Below are 17909 nucleotides of genomic sequence, written 5' to 3'. Positions count from 1 at the left end.
ATTTGCAAGTTATAGAAGAGGGAATTATTTGTGAAAGGTAAATTACATTATTTTATTAGCCTGGATATCATCTAAGCGTACTTTTACTGAATCTATACAAATATTATTATAAATATATTGTAAAATCATGTAAATAAGTAGTACTTAAGACAATTGTTGTTAAATTCGGAATGGAATTGGTTTTAAATTTGGAAAATTGGAACTAATTCTGGAACGTTTACAAAAAGTGCGGGAAACAGCAAGAACGCAAAGTGGTGCCATCTGGCGGCGAATACGAGAACTAGAACAAGACGTTTTGGATTTAGTTCTAATTACGCCCACCTGGTGGCTATCATAATTTTAGCAAAATCCCATTTTTGCAGTTTTCCTGCGCTTTTTTGAATTTAAAAAATGATGTATAAGAACAGACGTACTTCCTAATGCAGATTTGTGGCCTAATTAGAAAATTACGATTTAAATCAGTTGCAAGGTTAATCGTAAAAGATGAATACATGTAGAATTTGTGATTCCATCTAATTGTCATCTAACCCCTAATGCATATAGATACACGTAATATGAACGGAATATATAATGCTCCATTCGTGCTAATAATACTCAGAATTCATGCTTACATTAACGTTGTGTATTGTTACTATTTAAAATAATAAGGGGACTCTTCAGGTCTCGAAGCGTTTGACAGCAAATTATAATGGATTTATTATGTATGCATATATATATATCTCATTTGTGCTACTACCCAATTAGTCTCACATTTTTGTTGAAAGATAGCGCCACTCTGTTCCGTGTACAATCTATTTTATAACGAAATTTAATATCAATTAAAAATGTAATAAACAGCAGATGTGAATGAATAATATCAGTGCAGGATACTTCAGTTAACAGTTCGACATTAACGTATGAGAAATTTGATGTAAGATGTCAATTATACACATATGTAATGTATTTACATATACATATATTGTCCTTTACTTAAGTGTGAGACACACACGACGTAAACGGTAATTATTTAATGACGTGTCCAACGATTTATCATTGAATTATTTCCGTGAAATCTTTTATTATTCAGTCGCGTGGTATCGTCGTTACTCATTTTAACACATTTCTTTCGTAAGAAAGAATGTTTGTTCATTGCTCTCAATCGAAGTTACATCAGGCTAAAAATTAACGACCTACGTGCAAAAATAAATTGCACATACATTTTTAGTTTTCACTTTGAAACATATATTTTCTGATCGTCTTATTAGTGGTTCTTGTGGCCTTATCAGCAGCTTCTGGTCACTTTGTACTAAAAGAACAGTTACCTAATGACGCACCGTGTCGTTTTATCTCAAAGTTATTTCCGCGCGATGCCACAATATCCTTTTGAGCCGTCAGTGTCGTCTCGTCTCTTCTAGCCGAAAGTAAATCAGCGTCAGTAACAAAGCAATAATGACGCACTGGTCGGTCCTCTTCCTTTGGATTCAATTGTTTCTGCTGGTGTTTGCCGAGCACAAGGATTCGGAAAGTCTTTGCGCGTCTCAGCAGAGCTGCAAGAGTTGTTTGCAAACTCCACAATGCGTTTGGTGCTCTACCAGGGTAATCACTGCATTTACGTTTATTCATACCCACGTTAACGATTGTATCAAATATAAATTCCGAATCCGACGAATTACGAAACGCTGGACCGAACGAGAGGATTCGTATTAACTCTAACGTTATTTTGATAAAGAATTCGAATTTTTCGAAAATTCAAAAATCTTCGTAGAGTAACGTAAGGTTCCGCGAATATATTTCGGGCTGAGAAGGTTAATAGATTTGATTGTTTTCCACGAAGAAATTAATAAAATGTGGATTATTTCGTTAGGTATCTAACCAAACTATCAACACCCCTCTGGTTCGATGTGTCACCAGAGAAAAGTTTCAAAAGGAAAGCAGTCTTTGGTGTCGATTGTCGGACGTGATTAGTGATGACCCAACCTGGTTGTTACTGGTCGAGAATCGTCCACTATCTTCGACGAAGGGCACGGTGCCCGTTCAAGTACAGCCTCAGAGAATTAAACTACGTCTCAGACGAGGAACGTATCGTTTGGCGTTACCATGAATTCGTGTTTTCGTAGCAAGAAATGTTGTTTATATTGAACCTGTCCATTTACAGGCGAGGAAGTGCGCATAAAATTGCTTTACAGTCAAGCGGAAGATTATCCGGTCGATTTGTATTACCTTATGGATCTATCGTCGTCTATGCAGCCTCATAAGGATCGATTGTCGGAACTGGGGCATGCGATAGCAGAGGCGATGCGAAAACTCACTTCCAATTTTCGTCTAGGATTCGGTAGTTTTGTCGATAAAGTTGTGCTACCTATGACCAGTACGCAGGAGGACATGTATATTCTACTCTTTTTTAACCATCGTCTTATTTTTCCTGTACACAGAAATATTTTCTGTTTCATCTAATTTTCGGACGTTTATGTGACTTTTACAGGTTAAAGTCGCCGTGCACTTTGACAAAGACCGGGAAGCCGTGCGCGCCTCCTTACGGTTATAAGAATCAAATGCCACTTACCGAAGATATATCTCTTTTCAAAGTAATCACATTATACGGTATATTATACAGTTTCGATATTCTGATCCGAATCGATCGTTTTTTTTTCATGATAGACCCGCGTGGAAGAGGCACCTATATCTGGTAACTTGGACTTCCCGGAAGGTGGTTTCGACGCATTGATGCAGGCGATCGTTTGCACCAAGGAAATTCGCTGGCGACCAAATGCCCGACATCTTATCGTATTTTCGACGGACACCGTGTCCCATATCGCAGGCGACGGTAAAGTACGCGTCTACACCGAATGTTCATCTAGAATAGTAAATTTCTAAATCTCTTTGCGATTCCATACGTATTTCATTGCACGGAATACATATGGAATTGGTTTGATACGTATTTCAAACGTATCGTAATTTCAGGTTGCTGGAATCATCGAACCGAACGATTGCCTGTGTCATCTGGACGCGAAAGGATTTTACACGTATTCGCTTCTACAAGATTACCCGTCTGTATCTCAGGTATACAAATTCTCTAGCTAACTACATACCTCCTCGTTAACTTTGCTCGTGATAAATTCTCGTTGTTCCAAACAGATTAACAAGGTTGCCCGCGAGCACAATGTCAACATTATTTTCGCGGTTACCGCTTACTATCAGGAATTGTATCGTTTGTTGAGCAAATGTATCAGTGGTTCTTCGATCGGAACGATCGACGACGATTCCAAAAACATAGTGGCTCTCATCAGCGGTGAATACGAGGTAAGAGAGACTGTACATTTTCAAAGGTTCCTGAGAATGATATGGCTACGATCGTCGATAATCCGTGTTTTAGAAATTGACGCAGTCCGTGACGATGACGGATAACGCGCCAGAAATGATCGACGTCAAGTATTTCTCCCGGTGTGTGGAGAAAAACGGCACGTTACAGGAGCGACAAGAGTGCGGGGGACTTCGGGTGGGGAATGTCGTAGAATTTGAAGTGGCGTTAAAGGTATATGTTTATAAACCGAAGATTCCCGACACATTTTCGTGGCCGTCGAGACAAATGTGCTCTATAAAATTCCGTCTGTTGTCCTGGGTTAAATACTTTCGTTTGTCGAACGTAGGCGGTCGAATGTCCGGCAAATCCTGACGAGTGGCAACAGACCATGCAGATAAAACCAAGAGGCATAAACGAGGGCCTGACGATCGACTTCAATATCGTATGCGACTGTCCTTGTGACCGACCAGGACATCCGGTAAGAACGATAACTGAACGTGAGCTTGCACACCGTACTATGCATGCACTTACGTATGTAAAATACTTATATGCGTACACGCGTTTGGTACGCCGGCGCTGGGTCTTTCTTGACGCGTATCAAATGAAAATGCAGGGATACAAGGAAAATTCGGAAGATTGCAGAGGAAACGGTGATATGGTTTGCGGCGTGTGTTCCTGTAATGCTGGCTTTTACGGGAAACACTGTGAGTGCGAGGGACACGACGTCGGCGCCGACAGTGAAGCTGCTTTGGCGGAATGTAAGCCGAACAACGAAACCGCTGAGATCTGTAGCGGTCGCGGTGTCTGCAAGTGCAGCATGTGCGATTGCGCGAAACGTCCGAATCCGCAGGAAATCTTCTACGGGAAATACTGCGAATGCGATAATTTCTCCTGTAAACGCAGCGGAGGGTCGGTAAGTTCAACGCTCGTTTAAAATTCAACTTGTGTGTCATCGACGCGGAATCGCCCGACTGTTTCAATGAATTTCTCGATTGGAGAAACGTAACGGCCAAACGGTCACTTCTGTAACGACAGATTTTCCCGTAATGAACATGTGCGCCGAACAAAGTTGACGATTATCGCGTGTTATCGGATAGGGGCGAACGAATCTTTTGCGTCTCGTAAAGTCGCCATCGGGATGTTTATTCGCGGCGAAACTGCTTGGATAATTTTCCCTTTAAGGAAACCTGCACACGGAGTCCGGTGGAAAGACGACGGCGGATAAATTATACGCGTCCGCGTGTCGTATTCTATTATTCCATCTGTCGTCGTGTTTGCGTTTAAGGTTTGCGGCGGCAGAGGCAAGTGCGAATGCGGTACTTGCAATTGCTTGCCGGGATGGAACGGCGAGACGTGCGACTGCAAAGAGACGAACAGCACATGCATGCCGAACAGCAACGCCGAGATCGCGGAGATTTGCAGCGGACGCGGCGACTGCATCTGCGGTAACTGCCATTGCCACGAAAAGGACAATATCCGATACTCGGGACTGTATTGCGAGGAGTGCCCGGTGGGTCTTCCTTCTATCTTTCCGACACCGTACTTCCAACGTGATTAACATTACTCGACGTTTGCGTTACTAGCGAAGCAGATGATATCTGTTAAGAGAATGCTCGATAAAAGTCTAATAATACTTACACTCACAGCACTGGATAATTGTCCCTCTGTGCTTCCAGACGTGTCCAGGGCAATGGTGTGAGCAACTGAAGGATTGCGTCGAATGCGAGGCGTACAATAGTGGGCCTTACGCTGCGAACGGAACATGTGAGCTGTGTCCTCATCAAATAGATATCGTAAGATATTTCATTCTTCAATGAAAGATATTGATGGAATGTTTTACTTGGATGATTACGATGGTACACAGGTCGACGCTGTCGTAGAAGATTCTGTTAAAGATGTGGAGACAGGAGCTCGGATTTGCCGTACGCCCGGTGACGCAGGCTGTACATTTGTCTTCAAATATGAATATTATAGGGGTGGTACCGGCGGAGATATTAAAATTTTCAAAATCCTTGCCCAAAGGGAAAGAACGTGTCCAACGCCTATCAATGTTTTCGGTGAGCGGTCCAAGATATCGACAGTTTAATAAGCGATTGCACAGTAACACGTCGATTATCTGAAGTAATAAAAAGACACATACATAGATTAAATTAACTCTTCAAGAAAACATTCGGAACTCGTTCTGTGTTTCGAACTCTGTGTAGTCGAGATGATCGACCTTTGCGATAATCGACATTCGAATACTTATCGTTCCACTGTAGATCGATATTGGACTTTTTCATAGGTGTCGCAATCGGGTTAGTGGCCAGTACCGTGTTTCTTGGTTTCCTAATTCTTCTTATTTGGAAGGTATTGACGGTTATCTATGATAGACGAGAATACGCAAAATTCGAACGAGAGCGAGCTTTAGCTAAATGGGACCGGGTAAAGAGGACTTCCACTTTTTATTTGATCTATTTTGATTTGTAAAGGTGTCTTTAGTGACGTAAGGATTTTGTAAACGATTTAGGGGGATAATCCATTGTACAAGCAGGCTACGTCAACCTTCACGAATCCAATGTACAACGATAGTCCTGGGAGTTAAGTCAAATTAGAAGAGGAATAAATTCTCAGGAAAAGAATTTCGTTCTCCATATACGTACATATGTATATTTTCGAAAAACAGAATTGTATGGGACGGAGCGAGCTGTGACAGGTAGCGCCACGGTAGGCGCACGAAGCGAATTAACCAGGACGCCATATTACTTGTGATAATTACTGCCGATGAGACGAGTCCAGTCGACGAGATCGTTTTGCCTCTCCTTTGACCAATTCCTTGTCACGTAAGATCATCTTTTTTTCATTTCACTTGAAGTTTTAACAAAAAGTGTCAACAAATTCCCCCGTATCCCATCATATTCGAAAATATATGTAACTTGCACGTCAACATCTTTAGGTTACGAGTGTTGAAAGATTCTGTGAAATTGTTTTACCACACCGAAAATAAAACACGAATATTTATTGTCTCCGTGGTACTCGATTCGATTGAACTGTGCGACCTATTAAATGATGGAACGTGTAACGAATAAATCATTATATAGAATATCGATTTCGAAGATACAGGCTTGTTTTTCATGGGACTGACGATAGTAGGAAGCAGGGAGAATACGATCGGTCGCGGGTAGTGAGAGGGTGGAGGGCAAGAAGCCGAAGGTCGGCGCGCGATCACTCATAAATCAATTTTAAATTTGATCCCGGGATTTCGCGTGGAGATAGGTCCTGGCCTCTCTCGGCCGATTGTTTCGAATATCCTCTGGCCCCGTACTTTATTGCTCGCTATGCTCGAAGAAGGCAGCCTCGTAAGGAGCTCGTAAATTCGTCACCATAGTCGGCTCCTGCTGCAAAACCCTGCGGCGATTCGCTATATTTCCGACCAGAAACTTAAAGCTCTTGCCACATTGACGACGAGTCCGCCCATACGACTTGATTACTCGACGTGACGCGATTATCTTCGCGGTCTTCTGCTTTTGTGGTCATTTTACGAATAAAAATCGCGTCGTGTGAAACACTGACTTTCCCATGGATACGACATGTGTGGAGTGCAGCGCGTGTCTCAAAAGAAAGTATGTATAACCTAAAAGTGTTTTCTTACTGTGATTATATCGGTGGTGTAATCTCGTTACTTACCCTCCTTATCAATCACGATATCTTTAACTCGTTGTAAACATGTGAAACGCCACGCTCTAATAGCAGGTCGTCGATCAATTATTCGTATTGTGTATATAAAACAGTTCCGAGATCTTTGTAACGGGATAAGTAGCTTCGTGTTGTAACATGTCGCGGAAAGAATTGCGGGTAACACATTTCGAAAGATTACAAGGAACCACACGGTTGGTCCATTTGTACATGCGTATGATATTTTGTTGCTCGGTTTGGACCGGATCAACGATCTCGCGAAGCAAACGAGCTATCCTCGTAGCCGGGGCTTAAGGATAGCACAAGAAAGCAGCCAGAGAGGAATGGAGAGAATAGCTGAGCAGGCCGCTCCGTATACTAAATCACCGCCGCACGTCCGTTTCTTTACATTGCTCAGATTTTATTGATTATTTTACGGCCAGGAACATTGTAAATCTCTTCATCCAGCATCGTGCGGCCTTCTCCGTTCCACCGTCAGATGCTCCCACCGGATGTCCATAGCGCCAATTACAAGAGTCCAATGGTATTGTCGTCGTGTTCGTTTCGATCTGTCTCAGACTTTGCATACCAACACTTGTACCATAAAGTAAGCTTTTATGATTGTTGAATTTCGACATGGTTACTTTGTCGAGCTCGTCAACGTTTTCCTGATCCTTCTTTCATTTTCAGAACGGCGTAAAGTTGTTAGGTATACTCCTGAACACGAGCTACTTCATCATCTTCAAACCGCAACGATAGTAAATTAATGTCCATTTCGTATTTACTGGATTAGTTCGAAACTGTTCCATATGGAAATCGTACGAAAGCGTGCCAAGTAAATTACTTTATGCACGTCTAGATGAATCCCTGCGTTCGATAGGAAATCCCAGGCGTAACGAACTTTTCGAAACGCTTGGACGATTAGAGAGAACCGAGGTAGAGAGGGAGCATCCGAAGCAGTCGGCAGTACAAACGAAATTACATATAGAATGGCTCGGAAAAGGGTAAGACAGGATCTTTGCGCAATTTGATATACGTGTCGAACGGCGCGCAGCTCGCCTTTCGCCCGCGGAACAATGTTGTTCGTTTTCGCGGTCGCTAATGGCCGCCGCCGGTGCCTTAATTACAACCAAATACGGTCCAATCAGCCCTCGGGGGCCGGCGATGTCGGGCCGTTTCGAGCATTCGAACCGTTCGGCATATTGTCGGATCCGTAGCCTCTCGGCTGCCCTTCTTTTCTTCTCGATGCATCCATCGTGTTGTATCTGGAGCATAGGCGTGGGTACGCGGGGTTTACGAATCACGTGCAGGAGCCGATTTCCATTCGGTGGCTAAACGATCGACGGCCATGAATGTCTGTTTACGACAGACATTTATCGAACTGATTCTTCGTTCTTCGTCAGTTTTTTTCAATTCGTCTCGGTTAAACAGGTTACGAGGTTCAGTCATCGTTAAGGTTTCGAAATTTGAAAATCTAGCGACGCCGGTGATCGTGGCCGTGTTGTGCGCGGAACGTTCCGCTACGATCGAGAGCTGTTGCACCAACGTGCACCACCTCTTCGTTGCGTCCCGATGCAGACCGAGCGAGGCTCGTTAGTGCGCGCCCGTAAATCAAGCCGCAGGGGTGCCAACCCGCTAATATTACCGGGGTTCCCCCGGGATAGGAGGAGCGCGTTCGCGCCGCCGCGCCGTGCCGACGCGCACGGTAAACGTTCGATATATCTCATCGATAATGAGTTTGTTAAATGGATTAATATTCCACTTTCTCTTTTCCCTCGTTCGGCCCATCGAGACCGCTGGCGCTGGCCCCCGATCCGTCGACGTGGCATTGTTCCGTAGATTCCGCGTGGTTTCGAGATTCCACGACCAGATGCGTGTTTATATTTCGGAATATTGTATAATCATTGGAATTGTTTAGAACGTAAATGTTACGCGAAGTTTATCAAGAGGAAAGTGGATGTAAATGTCTATTGCGCGTTTGAGCGGATCCCATATCATACGTGTGCAAGAAATCGGCCGATTTTAGTGCGATCATAATGACGGGTTAGCGACTGAACGGTATACAGAACTGTAATGCGTTTAAGCATCGATTACCGGGTGAATATCGTTTCGATCCCGTGGAATCTAGCGCGCACCCCGGAGGCTGGATAACTCGTATATACAGCCAGGATAATTAATGGAGCCGGTAATGAGCTGATTATTATTAATAATATTTAGCTGGGGTTAAGCCGAGGCGACCCCGCCGCGCTGGAGCCCGGCTGCTCGTTAATTGAATCTGCCAATCATCGTAATGAGCGTCAGCGCCGGATCCGCTGTCCGTTCGTTCTTCGTTGCTGCTCTGCTCGGAGGCCCATCGAGAGAGAGCTGCTTGATGCTCGTCTTGTTCCCGTCGAAAAACGAAATATCCATCTTGCTCTCTGCAACCTTATCCTAAGAAATGTGGGCAATTTTCTTCGTCGAGACTGCCTTTTGAGAGCTTTGATCGATATCGTGATTCCCGTACAAAATCTCTTCATCCTAATCGTTTCTATTCGTTTCACATTGAATTGCACATCGCCTGCGAATCCAGTTACGCAAGCGGCTACCGCGAAACTGATCGAAATGTTTCTACGGGTGAATTGTGTCGTTTCCGTTCGTCGATCCCATCAGGGTTCGACACTTGAAAAATCTTCCACGGGCTCCTCTCGACTGTTGGAAAATGTAATCTTTGTCCCTGGAGTAATGCGTGTACTCGTTGACGACAGACGAAAAAAATGCTTTCTCCTTTTTTTTTTTTCAGAACGACACTCGAAAATGGTTCCTCCGTTTGTTCATCGCGAGCGTCGGACAGAGTAACAGAAGTAGCCCCGTGATAAGCCGGCGAGGGCACAAATGTTCGCTTCTCCCCTCCGAGATAAGGACGTTAGCCTTCTTCGTACCTGTGCGCATACCTCGAGCCATTTCTCGGGGCGAGTAGAAAATTCCGGAGCTAGGATTTCCGGCAACTCCCTTTTACCGGACCGCTGTTTAACCATTAGGTAAGTGTCCATTTGTCTCCACGGTTCTTCTGTACCGAGCGCTAAATTAACCGTACGGGGACCCCGTTTGACGAGAATTACGAGATAACGGTCCCAGCGCGATCGAGAACATAGTTTCGCATAAGCTAGCTGCCATCGACGCTCAGCCGGTGATTTTGCGGGATTGGAATTAATAGATTAGCGAAGAGCACGTCTTCCCTTAATTCCATCCCATTACGGGGTTCGATTTTTTTGCCCCAGACGGGGTCCAACCGATTACGGAAAATCGCTAAAATCACCGGTGCAGATCACGGAATTAGATTGAATCTTCTTAAACACGGGATCACCATGGTACACATAGGTGCATATTTTCGCCAATAATTTCATTGTTATCGTTTAAATTCCTGTTCATCGTAATACGTCGTATCATATTCATAGATAATACCTTCGAGTCTGTCTGCTCCGTTTCGTCGAGCGTAATTCGTGTAATCGTTCCCGATAGCAGGCTGCATTTATCGTGATTTTTCTTTTTTGTCGCGAGCTTTCGCACGGATTTCAATTACCACGGAATTAGAAGCGAAATCGTGTTTCACGAATACACCGGCGGGGCCACGACTGGCTACCGAACGACGGGAGAAATTAATCAAAATAATCATCTCTGGGCCCCGGGGCGGCCAGCGGGGCCTGTCATTTACTCCCCTGGAACTCTTCTTCTCCATCCTGCCTTTAGATACCCGCCTTTAGATATATATATATATGTATATGTATATTCCACGCTACCCGGTAGCCGACCGAAATCTTCTCTGGCCTTTAACCGAGAATCTAGAAGCCCGCTGGAACGAGCCCGTGGCTCCTTCCTCTCCCCCGAGGTTCAATTTAAATCAACGTTTCGGGGAATGCGTCTGCTCATAACAGAATTCCATTTTCGAGAGGCTTCCGACTGGATGCTCGATCGAACGCGCGAAATTCCTGGTTAGATTTTTTTTTTCTTCGAACGTGACTGATGATGATGTCGACGTGGTTAGTCGAATCACAGACGAGATATAGGAGTAGACATCTCATCCAATGTATTTTTTCGGCCCATTTTTCTGGGACGACGTCCATTTCCATTTTAGTTTCGCTAGCCAGCGCAGATTTAGCGTCCTCTTAACATAGAGGTCACTTAAATCACAGGCTTTTTAAGGTACTACAGTTTAGCTAGGCCACCGACTCCCATAAGCTGAAAAGTCTATTCTTATACCTCGTCGATGGTCGAACTATCGCGAGATTTTTGTGCGGGAAACATTAGTGTACCGTTGCCTGCTAATGGATGTCTCGCGTCATAGACTTTAACGCTCGGTCAAGCTGTATCGCGGGGTGATTCGATTAATACGATTTCCGGCGTCGCGTCGATTAAACCTACGCTTAGAGAACCGGTCATCCCCTCCGTGTGTTCGTATAATTAGTCGTTTCGCGAGGAACGTTCGATCGTGGAGAGATCGAAGCGTTCCGGGATCGGGTGGAACGAGGCCCGAGAACGAAGGTTCGGGTGAAAGATTGGAGGGAAAAAGGGTGGGATTCGAGGGCGCAAAGTAACGCCATCGGACACGCGAATGAGAAACGGCACGGTTCGTCGCGGAGGCAGGAGGTCCGAATGGGCCAATAACTTTGCTAGCTTATGTTCCTGAATATAAAGGGGGGACAGTGGTAGTTTGCGGGACGACGTCACTCGAGTGTATCCTACTGGCTACCCCTCCTATTTGCTCCCCCTTGCCACCCTCCCATCCTCCCCGTTCTCGCGCACGGACGTTTCTGATGCACGACAGTCGTTCTTATTCAAATGCACGCCCCTGCAAACCGAACGGGATGGCCCGCGCGAATTTACCATGTGATTCACGGCACACCGGCGGTGTTGAGCACAATTTTATTCCGATAACGAGCAACGAATAAACATAAGTAATGACGTTATATTCGTGACTAAGGGACACGTTCCCGTACGATCGAACATTTATTCGGACAAAAGATTCGTCCAATCAAGTTGTCACATCAATGTAATATTCGGCGATGTTTCACGTCTGAAACAGGGGAGACGCGCACACAAGGCCATCGTAAGTTCCATCTTGAGCGAACGATACGCGTTCCATCGATTTACTCGAGCACGGAGTTGTGATCCCAGCTCGGACCCCAATGTAAACGATGTCGTCTGTTTTATTGCCGTGTGATTTTCTGCGATGGTACGCATCACGAAGGAACCACTGTACTCACGCGACCGGTTAACCGTTTGCACTTGATTGTACCCTCTGTATGGAAAATTAGAAATTCCGAGTTCAAAGGGTTAATATTGGTAGATTGTTGAAAAAAGATGTCGAACCTGGGACCGCGGGTCAAAGATTTCGAGGGGGGAGTGGGGTAGAGTTGCTCACCGGTATATACACTCGTAGACAGAGACGCGGCACTGTTGCCCACGAGCTCCTGTGGCGCTCACCGGGTTTCGACACCCACACGCCGTGTCGCCTCACCAAACACATAAATAAAAACACAGTTTCGGAGTCCTCGCACGTCACCGTCCACCAGGCTATGTCGCAGGCGATCCCGTTCAAACTACACGTCTTGTTTCTTGGTTCGTTGAATTTTCTTGCGGAACCTCCGTTCGAGCTCGTAATTGAGACGCGTCGTTAGAGAGAGTCAGTTTCAATTTCGACGATTAGTTCAGGGTCCATGTTCAGAGTGTAATTTAGGCCACGATATACAGGGTGTCTCAAAATAGCTTCGACTCCCGGAAAGAAAGGGTTCCTGTATAGGTACTTGGTTGACTCGATGCCGGATCGGGGCGTCGTACTTGTAGTTTTCCGGTCGGAAATGGGGCCAATATTGCCGGTAAGGTAAACGGTGAATTAGTGAACCCACGGTGGAATCGAAACAAAAGGGACGAGATGTTAAATAACATAATTGGCTCACCGAGAACCGAAGCGAACAGAGTAACCGAAATTATTTTAACGCGATAGCCTGCATCTGTTCGCCACCTGTTATACCCATCTGAAAAATTTCTCAATCTATCGAGGGCAGGGAACACCGACACTTGCTGTGGATGGAGACGTCTAGAATTACATACCTATACCCATTGGAAACCCCTTTCGCGGCACGGTATTGAAGCATCACCGGCAATTAATCGAGCGTTTCTAATTGCCTTAGGATCAGGAGACAGCATGGCAACTGCAACGCCGATGCGTTCATTAGGCGTCGAGTGTTTCGTGTGGCGATAATCGAGGTTCCACGAGAGGACGGTCGACGGCGTCGAACTCCGGAGGGATATTTCGCGACGTCGAACGCCTACGCTCGCCGAGAATCTCGCGTGGCTGTTAGCATTAAATTAATCGTGCGTTTCGTTTGTCGAAAATTCCGCTCGCAATCGTATACAACGTAGACTATGGTGCTGGTGTCGCAGAAACGACATCTCGTATTTACTCGTAGTGACTCGTGCCCGCGATTCACCGAATCCACGTGGTGGACAATATCTCGTTCGTTGGAATGCGAACCATCGAGTCGTGCGCGATAGTTGTCCAGTTTTCCGAGAAAACTCGCAGCTCGAACGATTATTTACGAGGCGATGGAACGAAGATTTTTGTTTTGTTTTTTCTTTTTCTTCTCGGACATTCGATCGAACCGTCATCCCGCTCCAATCCACCGAGTTGACTTACAGCCTCTCCTAATCGGGAAAGAATTCTAATCTTCTGACCGTGGAGACGTGGGTCTTAACGACGAATCTATCTTAATTAAATTAAAATTCTCATCGAGGCCCACCAGGGCCCACGTTTCTGGGGCGTGTCCGTGGCGTTGGTTCGGACCGTCCGGTGAGTTTTAACCCGACCTTCCTTGGCCCATCGGCGTAACGATACGAGCAGAGAAACAGTTGTCTGGAAATCGTTTACGAAAGTTTCTCACACAGATCGCTGGTAAATTAATCTATCCGACGAAACAGTGAGCGCTTGATCGATGAATTTACTTTACATACTTTTCCACATGTTTCGGGCTAGACGACGCAGACGAACGGGAGAAGCCGTATACTTACACAGAACAGGCTGAACGAACGTCTCGAGAAGATCGATTCTCTCCTTCTCTCTTGCTCGTTCGGCGAAGCATCCGCGAGGCATAATATTATCATTCTTTATTCTTTAACGATCGGCAGCCAGCCGAGTGTTCCACGGACGAAGAAAGAAGTTCGTCCTTCCCTCTTGTCTACACTCGAGGCTGTTGTATCCTCTTTACGATTCCGTTCATATTTATTATCAAACCCCGAGCTTTTCCCGCGAGTCTGTCCAGGAACGTTAAGCGGCAAGTGTATGGAGCATATACAGAGGTCTCGTCGAGTCGCTCGAATGTGCCCTCATTTCGTATTCATAAAGTGGTGGGTTGTTCCGAGGGTCTCTTAATATTCGAGGAATACGAGGTCCCTCCTTCGACCCGTCCCGGCAACGGCCCCGCACGACCCTGAGGAATCTTCTTCGGTTAATTACCGTGAAATACGACTGATCGAGAAATTCGGATAACCCCGTTGCATCGTAAATCGAGCAATATAATTCACTTTACCCTAATAACCCGTCTAATAAGAATTTCATCCCATCGCCGTGGTAATGGATATACACGTGAGATAATAATTCGGCGGGACGATTAACGCTTTCGATGCTTGGAGGGAAACGAGGGAGGCGTGGTTGCAACGACAGAAATGAGAAAGAAAGAGAGGAAAAAGGATAGAAAAAGACAAAGCGGGGAAAAAAGGTGGAGTTACGATCTGAATCGACAGGGGTCGTTTCGATCGAGAAATCATTGTTACCCGTGTTAACGTTCCGCGTTGGGAATGAAAACCGAAGCGTTGTCGTCGATCACCGGTTGGAAACTAGTTTCGGGGCGCGTGACTGCTTGGCGACGCTCGGTTAAAGATTTTCGAAAATTCCCGTTCCGTAATTGTTTATCGTGATCGAGGTTTCGGTCGGAACGACGCGCCCCCCCGCGGTGCATCGCGAATGGGTATCTAAAAGGACGAGAGGAGTGGAACGTGGGTTCCTACCGTTAACATTCGACTTTACGACGCATCCTGGTCGCACGAGGCGTGCACCTCGCGGAGCCCTATACAAGCCCCCGTAATTTGATAATATAGGGTTATGGTGGCGCCAAGCTGAGCCGTTTAAATTCATAACATTGTTTATTCCTATTAGACCGACCTATTGGGTCCGTTCCGCGCGATATTTCATTCGAACGCAAGGCCGTGCCGCGGTCGTCGATGCGTTCCTTGCCTCGATTTCGTCTAACCCAACCCGTTTTATGTAACGATCTCGCCGTCGACCAATTTCCACTCGCATAGACAACCCGAAACGTTACGGAGGTGAAATACGTGGATACGTTGTCGCTGGTAAACGATCGTGGACCGAACAAATTATCGTTGGTACCGCTAGATAAAAGATCGAGGCATTGGGATTTCAATGGCTATCGGACTTTGAACGAATACATGTTGCATTGACCGTCTATCGCGACGGTTCGTTCATAATAGTTTTTAGACTCTGGTAATTATTAACGCTTTTAAAAATGTGCCAACGACGATGCATCGTTATGCGTAATTCACTATGCGCTTCCCTTTAACTTGTTGGGTGCGTTTAGTAGTTCAGAACTCATTTATATTTCTGCCGTTGCCGTTACAATCCAATTATAATATTTCGGAATAGGTATATTGAATATTCAATGAATCATTTGCTTTGCAGTAGGCAACCCTTTTGACACTTGCTGTACATCGTTCCAGGATTCCTTATTGGACGTTTGCCTTGGTAATTGGTAAGACGCGGCACAATTCTTCGGGCTTCGGTGAACCTTGTCGAACGAACGAATTGATTCTCGAAAATTTGTCGAGCGGTTTAGCATGGTTTCGAGCTGTTTACGAGCGGTGTGTGGCGCGCGATACCGAGCGGTGATTCCCGGCCAGGACGGAGGGGGTTATCCTTGTTGCTCCTGGCCGACTGGCTGTCAGCGAGAACGTGAAATATCGTCTTGCCCAACTAGCATCCAATAATTAGTTTACTCCTCATTACAGCTGGCCCGCGTTATTAGGGGGGGGGGGGGGGCACGGGTTTCGTAGGAGCGAGCGAGCGAGACGGGCAGAGGAAGAGCAAAAAGGAAGAGGAGAAAAGAGAGGATAGAGCTCTAATTAACTGAACGTTTAGGGGTTGCTCGACCGGTCGACTCGCAACCACGCCCGATCTGTTAACCAATTCCACTCTTACCTGCTTTGTGCACTTACAAGATACTTTGTGCCAATCTCGCGCCCCACGTTTCACCAGGGTCAATGACGTTGCTCTTCGTATTTCTTTTTTTTGTTTTTCACCTCATCGACGAACCTACCCTATGTATGCATTCGTATTCACGGAAGAAATACTGAAAGAGACTGGCTACCGTTCCAGTGTAGTTCTGTTGTTTCTACACGATACGGATCATTGAAATGTATCCCGAAAAATCGTGTGTCATGTATGAGGCGTGATGGAAACTCGAGGGCAGAATAGATGGGGGAAAAAACGAGAAGAAATGAATTGGATCAAGCGGGGAATAGCAAAGGACGATGAAGAGAGGAGGAGAAAGTCGGCATGCTCGTGCACGAGGCTATCTCCGATCTTTGATCCCTGTAACCGGCGTGGATCGAGCTGGGAGGAGACGGAGGTGGAACGTACACGCGGAAGGAAAAGAGAAAGGGAACGCGATCCGTAGGAGGTATGATGCGCGGGAGCCATCTCTGTTAATCATCGCGTAATTACCGTTCCAATTATCAGATGCTGAGATACGAGCGCGGTGGATCCACGGTGGACCCAAAAGAATCTGTCAGCCGAGCCAAGCCGAGTCTTGGCGAGGTAAGACGAGGCGAGTCGAGTGGGGTCGGAAGGAGATCTGGTTTACACTGGCTCGTCATTCCGTACGATCGAGCCGCGAATACGTCGATCTCTATCGCTCCGGGAGATTGGTAATCACCGCGAGAAAGTGTCAATTACAAGTTATCCATCCGATATTCCGTCGAGGGTAAGAATTAATCGGATGCTTTTCCCGATAACCCAGCGATGGGTTAGGTGATTCACGACATATTTGTGTGTGAAGAAAATGATATATACGTGCTCTCATTAGCACATTTCACCCACAATTGCCATATGCCCGCATGCTGCATGTTGTTGCCCGCTAGTAAGTTTGGCGGGCGCTGAGTTGCCCATTCGTTTCGACTTTCATGCGTTTTCGACCACAATTTTTTCGAGCGCAGTTCGAACGTTCGGACGATGCTCGACGATTTTTTCTTCGAGTCGATTCTAGAGGTTTAGGGTTGAACAGGGGCGGGACAATACTTGTTCAGCGGCCGGTAGGTTGAACAGGGCGTTACCCGACATTCCTTGGTAAATTAACTTAGCGGGCGGCTGCAGCGCGGCGCGGCTCGACTCGGCGTGGCGCGTCTCCCGCCAAATATTCATTTAAAAAGGTAAATGCAATTTTGCCGTTTTACGTGATTGAGATAATGCCCGCCGATTAACCGGCCTGGCCCCGTCTCTTCTCCGTTCCCTTCGTTTTCGACGCTATCTCTTTCTCTCCCTCATCTCCATCCTTCTCGTTCTTTCTTCATCCCGGGCTGTACCCCTACGGTAGCAAACGCGTCATTACCAAAATTCAACCGACCGTCCCCACGGGGATCATCGTCGAATAAAAGTAGCGGTTCAATTTTCTGCAGGTGTAACGAATCCCGGACTCTAGACAGCTTTCGAACTTGCCGACGTTTTGGTACCTAGTGGTCTGTTTCTGCCGTTGGAATCGTCGTTTTAGTCGCGTCGAACCGAGTGTGCCTCGAGGAGTTATACGGAGTCGTCGGGAGAAATATGATTACCGTCGGATGCTATCGGACGTTGATTCGCGATTAATCGGAGTAGGTGCGCAAGAAGAGGGATTCATCCTGTCGGACGTTCGGTGGTTAAACGGGGGCAAGATAC

General features: G+C 46.0%; 1 protein-coding gene across 1 annotated transcript; it reads left to right on the top strand.

The window, feature by feature from the left end:
• Positions 1–1386: 1386 nt before the first annotated feature.
• Positions 1387–6261, top strand: LOC107188995 (integrin beta-PS-like). Its single transcript, XM_015577418.1, has 15 exons — positions 1387–1575; positions 1844–2063; positions 2144–2363; positions 2462–2564; positions 2638–2808; positions 2941–3039; positions 3115–3279; positions 3353–3511; positions 3627–3758; positions 3894–4193; positions 4566–4790; positions 4957–5073; positions 5145–5337; positions 5565–5704; positions 5790–6261. The coding sequence occupies exons 1-15, from the start codon at positions 1429–1431 to the stop codon at positions 5862–5864; spliced, it is 2466 nt and encodes an 821-aa protein (XP_015432904.1). The 5' UTR covers positions 1387–1428; the 3' UTR covers positions 5865–6261.
• Positions 6262–17909: the final 11648 nt, after the last annotated feature.

The sequence above is a fragment of the Dufourea novaeangliae genome, unplaced genomic scaffold (assembly GCF_001272555.1).
Source record: "Dufourea novaeangliae isolate 0120121106 unplaced genomic scaffold, ASM127255v1 scaffold125, whole genome shotgun sequence".
NCBI classification, from domain to species: Eukaryota; Metazoa; Arthropoda; class Insecta; order Hymenoptera; family Halictidae; genus Dufourea; species Dufourea novaeangliae.
The sequence above is the reverse complement of the archived record's forward strand: the minus strand, read 5'-3'. Positions and strand labels throughout refer to the sequence as shown.